Here is a 20,000-nt window from a genome sequence, read left to right as displayed (position 1 = left end):
TTACATTTGACACATGTGATGATAAAGCGGAACAAAGAGCTCAATCTGTTTCCACTGTGTGTCAGAGAAGGACAGAGGAAGGACAGTGAGGGCTGATGGATGTACAACAATATGGAGAGATGAATGGACAGGAAGAGCTAATGCGACAGCAGGAAGATGAAGCAGGACAATTTAGTGCTATTGGTTTATGATGATAGCTCTGTGTACAGTACACTGTTATTTTAAAGACCCTATGGAATGCTTTAACAAAGGTCTTTTCCTCCGTTTTATCATATTTACTACCAAAATAGCAAGTAGAGAATTATTTTACAAAAGTTAATTTGTAAAAAAAAAAAAAAAAATTGTGTTTATATGAGAATACATAAATTGCTATTTGTGTTATTTTATTTATTGCTTCTACCTGCTTTTGGGGGGGGGGGTAATTGATCTATCCTCTGGTCAGTGTTTGTTGTTTTCTTCATCTGTTTATTTTATATGTATACAAAAAAATTATTTATGTTTTTATTCATATTTAAATATAGTATGTAGTAAATATATTATGTATTTATAGTAGGGCTGTCAATCGGTTAAAATTTTTTATCGAATTAATGACGTCCTTTTTCTGTGATTAATCGCGATTAATCGCATACTTCATGAAATTATGCATAGACCATTTATCTTGTTTCAAATGTTTATTTTGTCATCATTTGCTATATCCAGCAAAGTAAACCAAAAGATTAAAGGGTGATTCTCAAAAATCTGTATTTTCTGCAAGCTTTTTTCAAGATAAATTTAGATGACTTTCCAAAAAAGGACACTTAGAAACTCCAAAAGGACACCAAAGAACCAAATGATATAAGGAGCCCATATAAGCACATATGAAAGAAAAAAACAATCAGAATTGTATAGTATGTGTACAGTGCAACAGCAAAGAACTTTTTTACATTTTAGAGAAGCCAAGTTGCGTTACCGAACAGGACCACATGGAGATGCCAAAAAAAAAAAACCTAAACCAACCGACGGCTGACTGCATATATCTACTACAGTAACATACACATGACAAATCAAAACATTTTCGTGAATGTGTGTGGAAACAACGTGAATGTACGGAAATGTCTGTGCCTGTGCATAAATACAATGTACGATCAGTGCGTCAAGAGCACTCATACACACATTATTATAACGGACTCACGCGTGCTTACTGTACGACTCCTGTATGCCACCGCAATCGTCTTTACCTTGATTGCAGTCTTCATCCATCAAAACATTACTAGCGAGACTGGTTATCCAGTCAAAAAAAAACGTAGTTTGCTTCTCATCTGGCCATACAGCGGTGGGATGTGTTGACAATCCGTTCAGTCTGTACTTCACACAGCGCGTGTGACATGTGAGGGCTTGCGGTCTTCAGAGACAATCACAGAATATAATAGAGCTCGTGTTTAAATCGCAACACGAGTCTCTGTTCTCTCTGCGATCTCTGATGTCATCAGCCTGGTTTCCTTTATATTAGCGCTGTTTTGGACGGATTGTTTCAATGCATTCGCTTACTGGATCATTGGACTGAAAACCTTCCCGGAGTTTAGTGGCTTAAAATGATCTAATCGCAAGAAGAGAAGCAAAATTGGGTTAAAGGGTTAGAACAGAAATTGTGCTTCAGTAATTTTGCGTTAACTGCGTTAAATTATTTTAACGCGTTAAGGATTTTAAAATTAATCGCAAGCATTAACGCGTTTACGATGACAGCCCTAATTTATAGTAATTTTATTACGTATTTATAGAATTAGTGAATAAATAAATTCATAAATATGTATGCATAAATAAAATGTTATATTTTATTTAAATACAGTTATATTTCATTATTACTAAGTATTTCTGAGGAAAATAATAATGCATAAAGTGTCATTTTTATTGTATAAATAAATATAATAATATATAATAATAAATTATTGTTATTTAAATATATTAACCATCCATTACTACTAACTACCTTTGAGGATAGATAGATAGATAGATAGATAGATTATTTTTATTTCAATATAGTAACCATTCATTACAATTAAGTACATTTGAGAATGAATGAGTGAATGAATGAAAATATTATTTTTATTATTTTTATTTAAACACAGTAACCATTCATTATGATTAAGTACATTTGAGAATAAATGAATGAATGAATGAATGAAAATATTATTTTTTATTATTTTTATTTAAATATAGTAACCATTCATTACGATTACGTACATTTGAGAATGAGTGAGTGAGTGAGTGAGTTAATGAATGAATGAAAATATTATTTTTATTATTTTTATTTAAATATAGTAACCATTCATTACGATTAAGTACATTTGAGAATGAATGAATGAATGAATGAATGAAAATATTATTTTTTATTATTTTTATTTAAATATAGTAACCGTTCATTACGATTAAGTACATTTGAGAATGAATGAGTGAATGAATGAATGAATGAATGAATGAATGAATTAAAATATTATTTTTTATTTAAATATAGTAACCGTTCATTACGATTAAATACATTTGAGAATGAATGAGTGAATGAATGAATGAAAATATAATTTTTATTTAAATATAGTAACCGTTCATTACGATTAAGTACATTTGATAATGAATGAGTGAATGAATGAAAATTGTATTTTTTATTATTTTTATTTAAATATAGTAACCATTCATTACGATTAAGTACATTTGAGAATGAATGAGTGAGTGAGTGAGTGAGTGAATGAATGAATGAATGAAAATATTATTTTTATTTAAATATAATAATCGTTCATTACGATTAAGTACATTTGAGAATGAATGAATGAATTAATTAATTAATGAGTGAATGAATGAATGAATGAATGAATAAGTAAATCAATAAAGTAAGTAAGTATTCATTGGTAACTACTCGTTGGAGGGCAATCACACTTACCTGTGGTCAATGTTTGTTGTTTCTGTTCAGGCAATATGAGACGGTGGTCCCGCTGGAGGACCCCATCATCACAGAGGTCACCTCTACGCTGCAGGAGTGGTCTGTCCTGTGGAAGCAGCTGTATGTGGTGAGTTCCTCCTCCTCCTCTTCTATCTCTACTCCACTGTGAGCAGGAAAGGCGATGCCGTTTGCGTGTGCTACAACAGCAAGCATCACTCGAGAGACTGGATTATAGTGCTTTCAGTGATGGAACCATCTTCCCTCGATCTAGTAGACCGTTTGAGTGCGCTTTGTACAATATTTCATAAGTATGTAGTTTTGAAGGAAATACACACCTGGCACATGGGAACATAGAGGAACCATTTAAAAATGTATCGCAGACTGAATGCAATAATGTGTTTTCTCTCTATCGCTCTCTCTCTGAACAGGCTGCTAGTAAACGAGTTTCTGTACAAACAGTACAATAATTTACGTAAAAATGGTTGATTGAACAAAAGAAGAACAAATTTATCAAATGTTTCATGAATTGTATAATCCGCATAAGAATGGTTAAAAATGATTAATGAAATGTGCAGAACAAATTTACGAATCACATATTTGACAATTTATGTATTGCATGGTTGTGAACGATTCACGAAACAAGCATAATGAATTTATAAATACAATTATGAATGTTCAATAGTTCACATACGAATGATTACAAACAATCATGAAACAAACAAGCAGAACTAATTTATACATCAAATGGTTGCGAGCGATTCATGAAACTCAAGTATTATGAATTTAAGTGCATGTTTGATAGCTTACCGAAGAAAGTTTACGAACAATTCATAAAACTCAGTTATTGCAAATGTATGGAGCACACGTTTGATAGTTTACTCAACAAAGTTTACGAACAATTCATAAAACTCAGTTATTGCAAATGTATGAAGCACACGTTTGATAGTTAACTCAACAAAGTTTACGAACAATTCATAAAACTAAATTATTGCGAACTTATGAAGGGCATGTTTGATAGTTTACACAAGAAAGTTTATGAACAATTCATAAAACTCAATTATTGTGAATTTATGAAGCACATTTTTTTATAGTTTATGCATGAAAGTTTACGAACAATTCAAACAACTCAATTATTGCAAATTTATGAAGCACATGTTTGATAGTTTAAGCACGGAAGTTTACGAACAATTCAAAAAACTCAATTATTGTGAATTTATGCAGCGAATTTTGAAGTGTTTTACATTAGAATGTTCACAAACAATTTATGAAACAGGCAGAAATGATTTATGAATTGCATGACTGTGAATGATTGCATGGTTGAGAAATGATCAGAACAAATGTATCAATCAGACAGTTTGAGAATTGACATGGTTTTGAATTTTTCGAATCGGATATTCAACAGCATAAGAATAGTTTTACGAATGATTTGGAAAGGAAGTTGCTGTGCTTGTATTTCACAAATGAGGCGTGTTCTGTCCTATTCTGGCTCAACCAATGGTGTGAGTTGTAGGCGGGGCTACCGGTTTATACAGTCAGTAGCATGGAAATTGAGAAATGCAAGAATGTTTTATTGTCCATTTTTCTTTGCCCTCCCTCTGAAATGCAAAAGGAATCTTTTCTGAATTACGTTATCTTAGATTAATGAATGAATATCAAAGAGCACTTTTAAGTTGCCTAAGCAAAGGCCCATGAATCTGATGTGAAGAATGATCAGGCTGAAGAGGCTTTGTGAAAGTCTTGAATGTGCTGCTCTCCTCACACAGAGACACTATGAGATCTGACAGAGCCCTTTATGTAAGCCTGTACTGAGGATTACCAAGCATTAGTGTACGACATGACAATAGCGCTCTCTCTCTCTCTCTCTTCTCTGTGACTCTGGAGGTTTTAGGGATGCCAGACATGACGTAACCACAAAGATTTTAACAGCGTTGATTCATCATCCATCATTGCTTACTGCCATTTTGACCATCTACTGCTCAACACAAAGATGACACAGCATTTTTTTTTTGTTCACATGTTCATCATGTACTGTACGTTTCAGGGAGTACATGGCTTTGTATTCTTAATATAGTTTAATGTTTGCTGTCTATTGTCCTATTATGTTGTGAGGTTGAGTGAGGTTTATACTTAAAACAAGAGCAAAACAAGTGGGGTAAGAAAAAGTGTAGTCTTTGAAAATAAGTTTTAATATATTTTTCTTAAAAAAATAGTTTTAAGGATTGTTAGATACTGATTAAAACTGTTTTTTTTGCAGTGTTCCAGCACTCATCACATCAGAGAAAGCAGCTTGTTTTTGCTATTTTGACTATTTTTAAACCGTAACGTGTTTCCTCAAACACCTTTTGTTCTCAATCATCACCAATTCAAAGACATGAACGCTTGTAATAAGGCTTCCAGGATTCTGACAGCACTCGTAATGCAGCTCAGAAAATCAACGCTAATTTGGTGGCCGGCTGAATCAAGGGTGACTAATTCGGACTGATTTGGGTTGCGTAAAGAGGCGAACACAGAGCATCGCGAGGCTGCCGCTCAGCTGATAGCGAAGATTCACACTCCGCGGCTCCGGTTAGGAAAACGTGGACAAGACAACAAGCAGCCAGTCACGTGGAAACGCTTGTTGAAATTATTGTAACAGCAAGAGCTCAATGTATCTGGGACTCGGACCAAAGCCTCCACTCTTATCAGAAGCCAACGCAGGCGATAAATGTATTTGACTAATTAGTGAACAGTGTTTTCTGAATTTGCTGTTCGCAGTTTGGCTGTGGCAGGTCTGGCAGATGCACTTTGTCATCTTCACATTGCTGTGGATGTGCTATTAGCAGTATGTTAATATTGTCTTGTGTGCTTGGTAGTTTGGCTGGGTTTGGATGTTTATAACTGACCATCTGTCTGATGTTTATTTAATTATGTTTGTTAATTTTGTAATATTTTTTTTAATTAATTTTACAACGGTACTATATATATATATATATATATATATATATGCAGTAATCGCTCAGTCAATCTGTCTCTCATAAAACTCTACTACACATAATACACCGCTTTTAATACAGTAAGTTTTCAATGAAGCAACTCAACGTTCCTTCGTTACTAGTTCTAAAGTGACGTTTTCGAATTAGTAACGGAGGCTTGGGCTGAGCTGTTAAAATGTCAAACTGAGATTTAAATCCGTGGTGGAAGGAAGTACTTCTGCACAAAAGAGGGCTTTTAAAGGCACTCCATTGTTATTTTTTTATGTATTTACACACTTGTGCCGTTGAACTGTTGTATAAACGTATATATATATTAGGGATGGGCGATATCTTATCGTTTGCGATATACCGGTAAAAATCCTCCCTACGAACAGAATTAGTCTTCCCGCGATAATAGCTATAGAGTCTAGCTGTTTACCTATTTCTGTGTGCGACATCGTGGAAGGCGGACGTGAAATTGAGGAGGAGTTTATCGCTAAATGAGGAGCTGCTTCTACAATCTGTAACTGGGTTGGTTAGGGCTGTACAGTGCATACAAAATCGGTCTGAATAAATGTACTACAGTAGCACGTGTGCGATACAGTTTTGCATGTGTATGAGCCTGTTTACTAACCTGTTGTCCAACAAAGATATCATTTATTGATGTGCTTTTTCTCCAAATTAACTTAATAACATAGTCGAGTGTTTGAAATAACTTCTTTTTGTGACCAGACGTGGTTTCATATTACAGATTGATAGTATTATATACAGTAATAAAGGCTATGTCGATTAGCATTGCATTATAAATATACACTGAAAAAAAATAATATGCTAGATTTACTTATAAATATAGTGCATCATTTTTGCATCCCTCTTCTTAAGTAAATTTCGCATGGAATTTTAAGCAGTGTTACCTAAAAATCTTTAGTTGGCAATGCTTAAATGTTTGAGTATCCCAGTGAACGGTTTTGCTCAAATTTATTAGCTGGTGTAACACAATATTTTAAGTAGATTTTACTAATAAATTTCTAAAGTCATTTCTACAATAAAAGTCTTGTTTACCCCATTATAAAATTTAAGCTCATTTAGATTGATAATTTTAAGTTTTTGTATTTTAAAATACCTAGGTACTGCTCAATACTTAAAATTAGTTATATATTACAGTGAGTGGAAGACATAGCAGACAACTGGTGAATATTACTTCTTTATTTATTTTTTTACAAACGCAACTTAAAAAAATCTCTTAAAACACTTTTGAAAATGGCTAAAAATACAGATTACTGAACAACAGAAAACATTCTGTAACAAATAGCAGTAAGCATCAACATGCTTTTTTAAAATATTTGTGGTGTTGTATGTTTGTGTGTGTGGTATAGAGTAGAGTATGTTGTTTACATAATGTTTGTGGTGTTGTATGCTTGTGTGTTTGAGAGAAATGAAGTGCTGAGTATGTAATGTGTGGTGTTGTATGCTTGTTGACTTGCATGTGAGTTTTGCGATGTTCTGTGGCATTAAAAATGCATTAACAAGACACTTAACAAGTATTAAAAAAATGTCGTCAAGCAGGATTTTCTGAAAAAATAAAAAATAAAATCAAATGTATACCTCAGTGGCTTGGGGTAAGTCAGTTTTACAGAATACATCAGGCCAAGACGGGCAACACATGCATTGCAACACTGGACAATCTTGACAGAACCTCAACACCTTTCAAGACTATTTCTGCCTAAGGACTGTCATCTGGAGAGCCCCCTTGTAGGGTCTTCTTGGGCTATTTCCCGATCAGTGTTCTATAACACAAAACAATAAAACAATAAAAGGCATATTGTGCTTTTTTGGTTGTCAGGCTCAACTTTAAAACATGTATGAAGCTCACTGATGGAGACATCCAAGCAGTCATTAATCTGACCAAATCATTCAAACAAACAAACAAAAAAAACGTTTAATTTGATTTATTTTAAGATTAGTCATTGTATTTTCAAATTTGCACTTTCCACTTACTATAAAAGTAATTTCAAAGCAATCAACACAAAATGTACCATATTCACTCACCTGGTAATGCGGTAATGTGCAATCAGATTGTCAGTGTTCTCTGATAGGAAGACAATCAAGCTGTGATCCTGAGTACAAACAGAAATAGAAATTCATGTTAATATTAAAAATAAAATAAAATGCATGACACAGTAATGACAGTGAACATCTAAGATTTAAATGCTAAAATAAGTAAGCAGGATTTTCAGTAAACAGTAAACATCAGTAGACTTTACTGTATGAATTCAGTATACAGATTCTAATCAAAGTTAAATTAATCAGTCAAGAGCAGTGAGTGATTTTTGTCCTGTCTTATGTTGATTAACATTAATGAAATTGCAAGGATTTAATGTACTTACACACGTCCAGTTTTCTGTTAACATTCACTAAGGATGTAAACGACTGTTTATGTAAATCTTGAGTGTATTCGACAGTTTAAGAGCAATTAGTGAAGATCTTGGTTCACTGTTCACACTGTGTGACTTTGCGTGTGCGCGCGTGCAGAAACGCTTATGTCAGGGTAGCACGCGAGTAAAATCATTTGAAGGTTATAACTGGAATGGCTATCTACCGATATATACGCCCAGATCTACCACTACAATGCTAACATATGATGTGTATGTCGTATCATGCAGTTTGTTGAACTGCCACTGGTACAGCGTCACTGTAGCACGATTAACGTTAGCCTACGATCAAAGGCAGAGTGTAAAAATTAACCCTACAATGTGTATTTTGGTCTCACAAAAAGTTGTGACTCCGGCGTGCACGCACATGATTAAGTGTTCATTCGATATCTAGTAAAATATATAATAAAGAAAAGTTCTACTTATTTCACATAACAGCTACTTACCTTCACAGTGGATGTAGTCCTCTTCTGAGATCTGGTTTACTAAAATGGCCACCACAAATTGCGCGTTTCAAAGTTAATCCAGTTCGTCACGTGGTATCTGCTTGGATCCTAAAAAAAATAGTGTTAATTTGACTAAAATTTTGAGTATTGTTGATTTTACTCAAATTTACTTGTTTCTTTATTAATTAAAGTAATCCATGAACTCGATATGTTATGTAACATTTGTAGCTTTAAATTAAGTAATGTGCAAAACTGAATTTTTTAAGTAAAATCTGTTTATTTTAATGAGCCATATTTGCTGAGGGCAGACATAATTTTTTACAGTGTACTTTCCTTATAAAAAAATACCCAAGATTGCTTGAAGAACACAGATAAACCATATATGTTGTGCAATTGTATGTTTATTGTCTTCAAGTTTCATCAGTTAAAATTTATCTATCTCCATTGTGCATTTTATTCAGTGATAACTGGATACCTTTGTCCATATTAGGGATTTCATGGAGCGTTGTCAGTAGCATTACTTCTGCTAAGCATATGTGGAGTTTATGCGCAAGGGCGCCCTCTGGCTTCCAGTATGAATTAAACAGTCATTACATGCTATCAAAGAGGAGTGTTCTGAACAGCTCATGTCTGTCCATCAATCACAAGAGCCATACTACTTCATGTAAAGAAATGGTGCAGAAAACATTAGTGCTGTCAAACGATTAATCGCATCCAAAACAAAAGTTTTGTTTACATAATATATGTGTGTACTACTGTGTATATTTATTATGTATATATAAATACACACACGTATGTATATATTTAAGAAAATATGTTATGTTTATATATTAAATATATTTATGTATGATATAAAACATAAGACTATAAATATATAAATGTATATACATGTAAATATTTTCAAAATATATACTGCAAGCGTCTGTGTTAATGTTCTAGCATAGAGCCTGTTTCAGGTCTTGCAATGATCTTTCAGTTGTGGTCAGTATTTCTGTCTGAAGCGGATGGGCCATGTTAATGCCTTCATATTGACTGACAAGTTTCCCCATCGGCAACCGCTTTTAATATGCAATACCGGGTCAGGAGATGGTCACTGGGAGACTTGTGATTGATCTGCACCCTCGGCCGTACGGACAGAAATCTGTGGGATTGGGAAGAGGTTTTTTTCTGGTAGTGCAGAGTGACAGTGAAGTGTTGTGTCATGTTACGAAAATCCTCAAAGTGTCCGTTACCACTGAAGCCTGTCACAGAACATACTTTACAAGCAACCTCAGCCAAATATGTGCATATTTTAAGTGTTTCAGGGCTTAGTCATGCATAAATTTGCTAAATGTTTGAGGCTCCGAGTTAAAATGACCAACAGCGATTATGCTAAGTAATACCATCTTTTATGACATTACTTGCTTCTCTTCTCAGATTATGGGAAAGTGCTTCTTAGATGTTTCATGAGCTGTTCTGTACATCAGTCACTTATTACAGTATCTAAACTCTCCAGAAATAGGTTTCAGCAACATTCATGTCTGTCTATCTCTTAAGTTTCTACATAACACAGAATAGTCTGTACTTAATTCATACTGCTAACCTGACTCGATCATTTTGTCGACAAGCATCAAACATTGCTGCTTTTCTCATAAACTCTCACATTGGGCCTCATTTATGAAACGAACGTACGACAGAAAATTGGGCGTATGGTCGTTTCAACGCAAAACTTGGAATTTATCAATATGGACGTGAGCAGTGACTATGATCAAATCTCACGTCTGGTCTGGTCTTTTTGAGTTACCTGAACTTGCGCGCAGCATAGTAAATATGGTGGAGAATTGTAGAATGACAGCATTTTGTTCATTTTTATTTCCCTGACCGTCAAACGAAGCTCATTAGTCGATCGTTAACCAGTAAGATTAGAATGTCTTTTTTTTGTGTGTTTGTTTTATACAGGGCTTTAGCTTTATATGCATGAATAGCAGCATAAACAAGAACATGATGATTCAATCGTCGCATCATGCACCTGCAGCACATGGAGAAAAACAGAAATTAAGTCTATAAAAGGAATAAAATAAATAGGATAACACAAAATATATAATAGGCTATAATATAATTAACAGATGAACAAAAAGAAGAAAAAAAAACACTGTGCAAAAGTATAGGCTACGCTTGTTTTTGTGACACTCTTAATGCATTTTATTTATTTTCTTTATATCTTTATTTGATTTAATCTATCTGATCGCACAGGTGCCTCACGCACACACAAACAACATTAGTTCTATATATTTATATAAATAATTATTTCTAAATATTTACAATTATATTTTGTGTAAAAATAAATGAATTATAATAGGACAATTCCTTTTAACAATTTCCTAATAAGAGATCCAACAGTGATTTACAGGATTTAAAAAAAAAGAAAGTAAAAGAAAGTCAAGAAAGTAAAACAAAAAGCAGCATTAAATTAGTTCATGACATAAATACTTTCGAATGTTTACTAAATCAATTAATTCAAATCAAATGAATCAATCAATAAATCAGTCAATAAATCAATATAAATTAAAGCCAGTACAAAAATACTACAATTGTGTGTTTGTTTATTTATTTATTTATTGCTGCATTAATGGGAATTAAGCAATAAAAATGTGTATATGAGCATAAAAATAATGTGACCATGCAGAGAATCTTAATAATCCTAATATTAGGCTTCACACAAAATGTAATCTATTTTTGGTTGTATTTGTTCATTTTTGGAGTAAAAATATGGCATTTCCTTGACAGGTTTCGTGAGACTCACCCTGATAAGTCACTTTGGATAAATGTACTAATGATAAACATTAGTTCTACCGTTGCCTGACATTTCAGCCATTCATCATCAAACTAAAATGCAGTCAACCAAACAAAAAAGTTACACTGTTTATTTTAAAAGGTCCGCTGGTGCAGTGCCCAAACAAACATTTTTGCGCATGTGAAGGATTTTACACGGATATTAGAACATGAGTGACGTATAAAGCCATGTTTAGGCTACATAATGAATAATAGCTATGCAAACAAATGCTACAAATGTGGCAAAAATAGAAACCTTTGGATTCAGGCTCTTGAGCCCAATGCCGTTTCAGTTTTGCTTGACATTTGTATGCTGTTTATATTGAATGCCACTATAGCCTAGTTTGTGTTTTATTTTATAGTTTAAAATATAATTTTATAACTACTTATTTTTCATTCTTGTTCTGTTCTGAATACTGTTAAAAATAAAATATTTGTTGTAGAGTGAGGGGAACTAAATAGGCTGTTTATATTTACCAGTATTTCAATATACATTTAAATGACATAAATGAATGTAGCCTAATTGTTTGCAATTACAAGGTTTACACGGATATTAGAACATGAGTGACGTATAAAGCCATGTTTAGGCTACATAATGAATAATAGCTATGCAAACAAATGCTACAAATGTGGCAAAAATAGAAACCTTTGGATTCAGGCTCTTGAGCCCAATGCCGTTTCAGTTTTGCTTGACATTTGTATGCTGTTTATATTGAATGCCACTATAGCCTAGTTTGTGTTTTATTTTATAGTTTAAAATATAATTTTATAACTACTTATTTTTCATTCTTGTTCTGTTCTGAATACTGTTAAAAATAAAATATTTGTTGTAGAGTGAGGGGAACTAAATAGGCTGTTTATATTTACCAGTATTTCAATATACATTTAAATGACATAAATGAATGTAGCCTAATTGTTTGCAATTACAAGGTTAATGGGAGTTTTTGGAGTGAGATCAATTTCTCTTTCATGAGATTACTTCCTCTTTTTGGCCGGGTTTCGTTTCTCCGTGTCGTAAACTCTAGGGGCGAGGCTTCTAAACCAGGGTGTTTTTAGGGGCGTGATATTCAGATAACGATTGTTTTCTGCCGCGTGCGATCATTCGTACGATGAGATTGGCGGCATACGAATGTTTCATGAATCACACGTGAACTCTGTCGTAAGTTGATTTGTGCGCACGGATCTGCGCTCGTTTCTACGTTAGATTGATAAATGAGGCCCATTTTCCTTGATAGTTTATGAAAGCTCATACACTAGCTTAAGATTGTTCTGTAACACATCATGCTTTGAAACGCTGTTCTGTCACAGTCTCTTAAGCATTCGGTCAGCCTGTCATCTTAACGGTAAATGATCTTTACTCATGTGGAAGGATACAGCTGTCAGTGTGCTTCTACTGCCCTGCAACACCATTTATACTAGCAGCAAAGAAAAAAAAACACAAGCAGTGAGGTAAAACAGAACATAATTTGAGAAACATGCTAGCAACAAGCTAATCATGTTAGAAACAAGCTAGCAACGTGTTAGAAACATGCTAATCATGCTAGAAACAATTAGCAACATGTTAATCATGCTAAAACATGCTAGCATCATGTTAGCAAATGCTAGAAACATAATTAGCAGCATGCTAGCAACATACTAATCCTGCTAACAACATGTTAATAATGCTAAAACATGCTAACAGCATGCTAAACCATTTTAGCAACATGTTATGCTAGCAACATGCTATGACATGTTATCAACATGTTAAACCATGTTAGTCACATGTTAAGTCATGCTAGCAGCATGATAAAAATGCTGACAACATGCTAATTGTAACAACTCAATAAATAATGCTAGCAACATGTTAAATCATCATTTATTGACCTAAAACATTCAAACTTTGAACTTTTTAAATATTTTAAACTTCAAACAAGTTAGCAACATGCTAATCATGTGAGCAACATGCTAAATCATGCTAGCAACATGTTAAATCATGTTAGCAATGCTCAAGCATTGTTAAAACATGGTATCGACAAGTTAAACCATGCTAGCGACATACTATAATATGCTAGCAACAAGCTAAATCATGCTGTCAACATGTTAATAATGTGCTAAATCATGCTAGCATCATGTTAGCAACATACATATCATAGTAGCAACATACAAAAACTCTTTATCTATCCTTTTATTTTTCTGATGGACTTTATTGACTTCAAACTGTTCAAACCTTCAGACAAGTTAGCAAAATGCTAAATCATGACTGCAACATGTTTATCATGCTAACAACATGCTAGCAACATTTTAAATCATGCTAGCTACACACTAAATCATGTTAGCAACATGCTAGCAATGTGCTAAATCATTCTAGCCAAATGCTAAAACATGCTAACAGCAAGCTAAACTATGCTAGTGACATGTTACAATGTTAGCAACAAGCTAATTCGTGTTAGCAACATGCAAAAACATGATAGCAACAAATTACAACATGTTAGCAATTTGATAAATTATGCTACAAACTTCAGTTTCAACAGTTATATTCAAACTTTTAGCTTTTCAAAGTTATTTAAAATGTTCAGACAAGGCTTTTTCAAGCCAACTTCAGAGTTCGTTAACAAATTTTACTCATATAGTTATTATTATTATGGCTATCATTAGCTGGTATTATTTTCTGTTCAGAGTACAAATAGCTGAACAAATTTCAGCAGGAAGCAAAACAAAACACAAAAATAAGCTAATAAACCAAACACATCAAAACAAATTACAAATTACAAAACAATAACAAATATATATCTTTTGTTGTCTGTCTGAACAAATCCCAAAATCAATTGGTCTTTATTTGTGACTTTTGTGTATTCCATAAAATACATGTTTTTGATGCACTCATACACATGTAACATGCTGCTTTAATGCTTCAGCCATGCTTTTTTTTACACACAGGCAGTTATTTCGTTCACGTCATGTCCCGTTTGGTGCAACCCCCATCTGCGATGTTGCCTGCAGGGCGATCCAACAAAGATGCAGGAGCACATGTGTGAAAGCTTTTTTCATTTTCGTTCCATCAGTGTGATGAAACCTCATGTCACACTGTCACTTCATCCTGGTTAACTGTCACTCATATCCCTTTTCATCCTCTCACCTTCTGTCTAGACGTGGTCCATTTCAGAATGACAATGTTTCATTTGTGCAGGATTTTCAATGGTTAGCATGTGGTCTCGCCGCTGTGTGTGAAGAATGATGGCTATTAAATAGTGTCATGTATATATAGCACTATTAGATTTTTAGGCTTTGTTCAGACAGACAGCAAAAATGCCTTTGTTTTGTTGTGTTTTTAGCTTTGTCTTTGTTTTGTGTTTTTTGTTTGTCATGTTTTTTGTTTCACTTTCATTAGTTTGTGTTTTGATGCATGTCTTTATTTCTTGTGTTTTGTTTCTTGTTGTTTTGTGTTTTTTTTGTCTTGTGTTTATTGGTTTGTCATGTGTTTTTTTTTTTGTCTTGTGTTTTGTTTCATGTTTTTGTTTAGTTTTTTTGTTTATTGGTTTGTCTTGTTTTTTTGTTTCAGGTTTTTGTTCCATCTTGTTTCGTTTTCTGTTTATTGGTTTGTCTAGTGTTTTTTGTCTTGTGTTTTGTATTTGATTTGTCTTGTGTTTTACTTTCTCTTTATTGGTTGTTTGTTTATTGTTTTTTGTTTTTGTCTTGTGGTTTTTTGTTTTGTGTTTTTGTTTTGTCTTGTGTTTTTTTGTTTCACATTTTTTGTCTGGTTTTGTGTTTGTTTTGTCTTTTTTGTTTTGTTTCATGCTTTTGTTTTTTTGCCTTGTTTTGTTGTGTTTTCATTGGTTTGTCTTGTGTGTGTGTGTGTGTGTGTGTGTGTGTGTGTGTGTGTGTTTGTCCTGTGTTTTGTTTATTCGTTTGTCTTGTCTTTTTTTGTTTGTTTTGTCTTGGCCATCTTTCATTTGTACAGGATTTTCAATGGTTAGCATGTGGTCTCACCTCTGTTTGTTTGTGAAGAAAGACAGCAGTCATCTACAGTATATATTGCAGTATTTGAGGAAACAGCCATGTCCAAAGCCATAGCAGACATTACCAAGTGCACTCCTATTTTATTCCTACTTATTGCAGTCCTATGATGCACGGCAATAATGAGTGTATAACAGATGTACTCTCAATGACCCAAGCACTGTGAGGGTCACAACAAATGTATTCCTGTATTTTGCCAGATGAGGGTGTCCACAGCACTTCTGAATTCGCTCACTCATTTTCATTCACTTCTTTTTGTGGACTATATTAATGAAGTAATGTTGGGTAATGAAGTGAATGAGGGTATGTAGGGTGATTTCGGATACAGCCTTGATTTTTATGTTTATGTTATAGTGTTTGCAAAGCTACTTACCTGTAGCTTAGCTTGTTAAGCAACAAGCATGTTGCAGCCAAAGTCAATGTTTGTAGTCAGCTTAGCATTGTTGTTTTGTTAGCATTTTACTAGTAGTTTCTCTGCTTCCAGCTGATTGCTCTTCAACACTTTTCTGACTACATTAGCCTGCGTTGGACTGTAAACGTAGTGAATGTGACTTGTGCAGATGCTGAGGGGTCACGACCCTGGAAAGGTGAAATGTGTGGTGACACAGCCTGAGGCTCGTCGTGTTGCCAGGTTGCGGTGAGTTCTGCAGGGATTCACACATTTACTCGTTCTGACGATGCCACCCCTTCCTGGCTTCAGCGTCACGTTTCTGGGACAGACAGAGGTGAACTGTGGGGGTCAGAGTGTCTTTGGATGTGTCAGTGTGTTAAAGACTACTCACACCATGTTTCCATCATGAACTTTCTTGCGTAGTTCAGCTGTCAGATGGTAACCTTTTAACGGCATAATAGCTTCCTGCATTCATTTACAGAAGTATTAAGTAAGAATGATATGCATGATGCTACATCCACACCAACAGGTGTCAGTATAAAGTCCAAGATGTGTCTTATAGATCGTGTATCCTTATTCTGACCCATTTCATTTTAAATCCAGTACATAACATATTGCTACACACATGAACTGTAATTGTTAGTAGATTTTTATATACCTTTTACAATTTAATACTATAATTCCTTATAATAGGACAATTCCTTTTAACAATTTCCTAATAAGAGATCCAACAATGATTTACAGGATTTCAAAAAAAAGAAAGTAAAAGAAAGTCAAGAAAGTAAAACAAAAAGCAGCATTAAATTAGTTAATGACATAAATACTTTCGAATGTTTACTAAATCAATTAATTCAAATCAAATGAATCAATCAATAAATCAGTCAATAAATCAATATAAATTAAGGCCAGTACAAAAATACTACAATTGTGTGTTTGTTTATTTATTTATTGCTGCATTCATGGGAATTAAGCAATAAAAATGTGTATATGAGCATACAAATAATGTGACCATGCAGAGAATCTTAATAATCCTAATATTAGGCTTCACACAAAATGTAATCTATTTTTGGTTGTATTTGTTAATTTTTGGAGTAAAAATATGGCATTTCCTTGACAGGTTTCGTGAGACTCACCCTGATAAGTCACTTTGGATAAATGTAGCTGGAAGTCAAACAGCCATAGTGAAAAAAAAAAAGATCCCGGGATACACCACAGGTTTCAAACATCATGATTTATGTCTCCTATCACACATTCCCCCAGAAAACGATTCTCTTCCACTTCTACACACTGCAATGTGCTGCTGGCGACTTGTTTATGATAAATCCGTCTTCGCACATTATAGGATTCAACAAATTTACATTGTAAATACCACAAATTCAATCCACAGAAATCAAGTGGTTGCCTTCAGACGTACAGCGTTCACATATTGGTTTTATTCCAGTCTCACGGTTCTGCTTTGGTGGATCCTGCCTGCGGCTGATGTACAATTTGGAAAGTCGTAATGCGATTTTGGTCGTAATAAGTAAAATGGCACAGAGCTTCATTTTGACTCACATTACGACCAATACGTAACAATACCACCTGGTGGTGGTTGAGGAGATCCCCCCCTTCTATGTAAAGCACTTTGAGTGCCCAGAAAAGCGCTATATAAATGTAAGGAATTATTCATTACTATTATTAAGTTACCCGCTGATATTTACGACACTGTGGCGCTGTTATAAATACAATGACTCAAAAGCTTCGTGACAAAGTGTGGCGGAAGGCCAGATGCTAAATAGACGACATCAAACCCTGTGTATTTTAAAGAAACACTACCGATGTTATTAGGCATTGTGTTGGATGGCTGTATGCATCGTCGTGATTTTACGTCAGGTTTAGTTAATTGCTGTTCCTGTTGACATCAGAATGTTTCTAAATGTCGTGGCACTCATTTGTGAAGTGCTACTCTAGATGTGACACTTTTGTCAGTTTGAATAGTCATACAGATGGCATTGACGCACATGGTCAAACAACATCTTGACACCTACAAAATATCTTATAAATAATAGGGCCCCTATGCAGTGTTCAGTGCTCCCTATACACTTGATATGGAACATTTGTAGACGTTTTGACAAGATGTTTATTTAGAATGACTTGTAACATCATTGAAAACTTTGAAGATGCCACTTGGTTTTTATGTTTGTTGGCGTTCAGACGTTTTACGTGTGATGTAGGCATCCGGATATGTTTTGGGGCCTCCCTTCAGTCTCAGATATTCCTCATAATTCAGTCGCTGAGTTTGATGGGTTCTTTATTGTTTTGGTGAGATACTGAGCTGAGACGTACTGTATAGGTCACCCATCTCCTTATGTCAGTGGTAGATGGGATGTTAGATGAACCTTGGCGGAAAGTTACTTTTAGACTTTATAAGGCTAAAAGTCTCTTTCTTCATATGATACTCTATATGATGTGCATTACTAGATTTATCGATTTATTGATTAATTTACTGTCCTCATAAAACGTGATTATAGCATTGTTTTTTTATGAAATAATCTAGATATTATATTTTTTTAATTGTATTTTTAAAAGTTTTTTTATTATTATTTGTTTGTCAATTTAATACACTTTTTATTTCACTCTGTCTGCCCGACAGCGAGAACCATAGTGTCGGTGAACTGTGTGGGCTGGCGCATAGTGTCTGACTAGCCTGCCAAATTGCTGTTACTAAGGCAACCCCCTCTCCAATGGCAGTCGCCGCGGAGTTGAGGGGGCGATCCGTGTATGTGGACCTCTGACCAGATCAGCCTGTGAAATGTGTGTTAGCCTCAGATCTTAGGTAACACAACAGAGCCGAATTCGTGCGGACGTCAGTGTACCAGACCCTCGTGAACTGAGCGCCCTGTTCTAAAGCGCTGGAGCATTGCTTTGATGCTGTCTGAACACTCTCAGCACAACACAGGAAAACAGACACACTTATGAGAGAAGCCAAATTATGGTAAACAAGCTTTTTCTTGTGGCTTGAAACCATTTAACTTCGATGTCCTAGACATGCTTTGTGCTGACAAAACCAGCAAATGAGATATGACATCTACTCCAAATCAGGACAGCTTTCAGTCAAACCATTGACTTGTGTGTGTGTGTGTGTGTGTACACTTATTTGGGATTCAGTAGAATAGCTTAGAATAACCTCAACACCAGACAGAAACTGAATGCACGTCACACCTCTACTGCATTTTATCATGTTCTAGCTGTGGTCTCAGAGACCCTGAATAGCTCACCCAAAATATTTTTGCTACTACTCACGTCAATTATTAATTATAAATCACACACTTGTATATTTGATATTATTGATCAATATGTGAATCCGTTGACCGGACTACGCATAACACGAATTGGCACAGATTAAAATCTTTTTCAAACCATCCTCTACTCCGCGATGTTTCGTTAGATAGGCTGGAGAAACCGAGTCTGACCACCAGATGTCACTAATGCGCACTGTGTTAAAAAGCTTCGAGTAATGAACCGTTTTTCGGCACAATTTGATGAAAGCCTCAAATGGTTCAGAAAGCCTCGGTTTCCCATCACTAATTTTAATCATATATAATAAGCTGGATGTTTACAAATATTTTTTGCATACATACATATATATATATATATATATATAAAATATAATATAATTTATTGCTGTATAACTGACCTTTCATTCTGTTAAACATTTTCTGAAACCAACCAATCAAATCACAAAATAACCCCTTCAGATCGAAGACCCCTTTGCTATGTGCTGGGTGACTGATCATCTTGTTAGGTCTTATTTTGTGACCGTGACAAGCTGACGCGCTGTGATTGGTTAAGCGGATGTATCGCATTCTGCAGAGAAGGGAGACTGGCGTTTGTCACAGTTTGGAAAGATAGGGAGAAAAAATGACATAATAAAACGGCGGATGTTGCATTTTGCGTAAAATAAAAAATGGACTTTTCAATACCGACCAGATACAATACTGATTTTTCGCAGAAACGATACTGCGTTTATCGCGTTTTGGAACCAAACTCTTCATATATATATATATATATATATATATATATATG

At 34.5% G+C, this 20,000-nt stretch overlaps 1 protein-coding gene across 1 annotated transcript in view; it reads left to right on the top strand.

The window, feature by feature from the left end:
* The window catches only part of dock3 (dedicator of cytokinesis 3), a 258,400-nt gene that overhangs the window by 111,340 nt on the left and 127,060 nt on the right, over positions 1–20,000 (top strand). Inside the window, exon 5 of the mRNA XM_016490711.1 lies at positions 2,942–3,038. Coding sequence (XP_016346197.1) covers positions 2,942–3,038 — 97 coding nt within the window. The remainder of the gene's footprint in view (positions 1–2,941; positions 3,039–20,000) is intronic.

The sequence above is a fragment of the Sinocyclocheilus anshuiensis genome, unplaced genomic scaffold, assembly GCF_001515605.1.
Source record: "Sinocyclocheilus anshuiensis isolate Anshui unplaced genomic scaffold, SAMN03320099.WGS_v1.1 scaffold510, whole genome shotgun sequence".
NCBI classification, from domain to species: Eukaryota; Metazoa; Chordata; class Actinopteri; order Cypriniformes; family Cyprinidae; genus Sinocyclocheilus; species Sinocyclocheilus anshuiensis.
The sequence above is the reverse complement of the archived record's forward strand: the minus strand, read 5'-3'. Positions and strand labels throughout refer to the sequence as shown.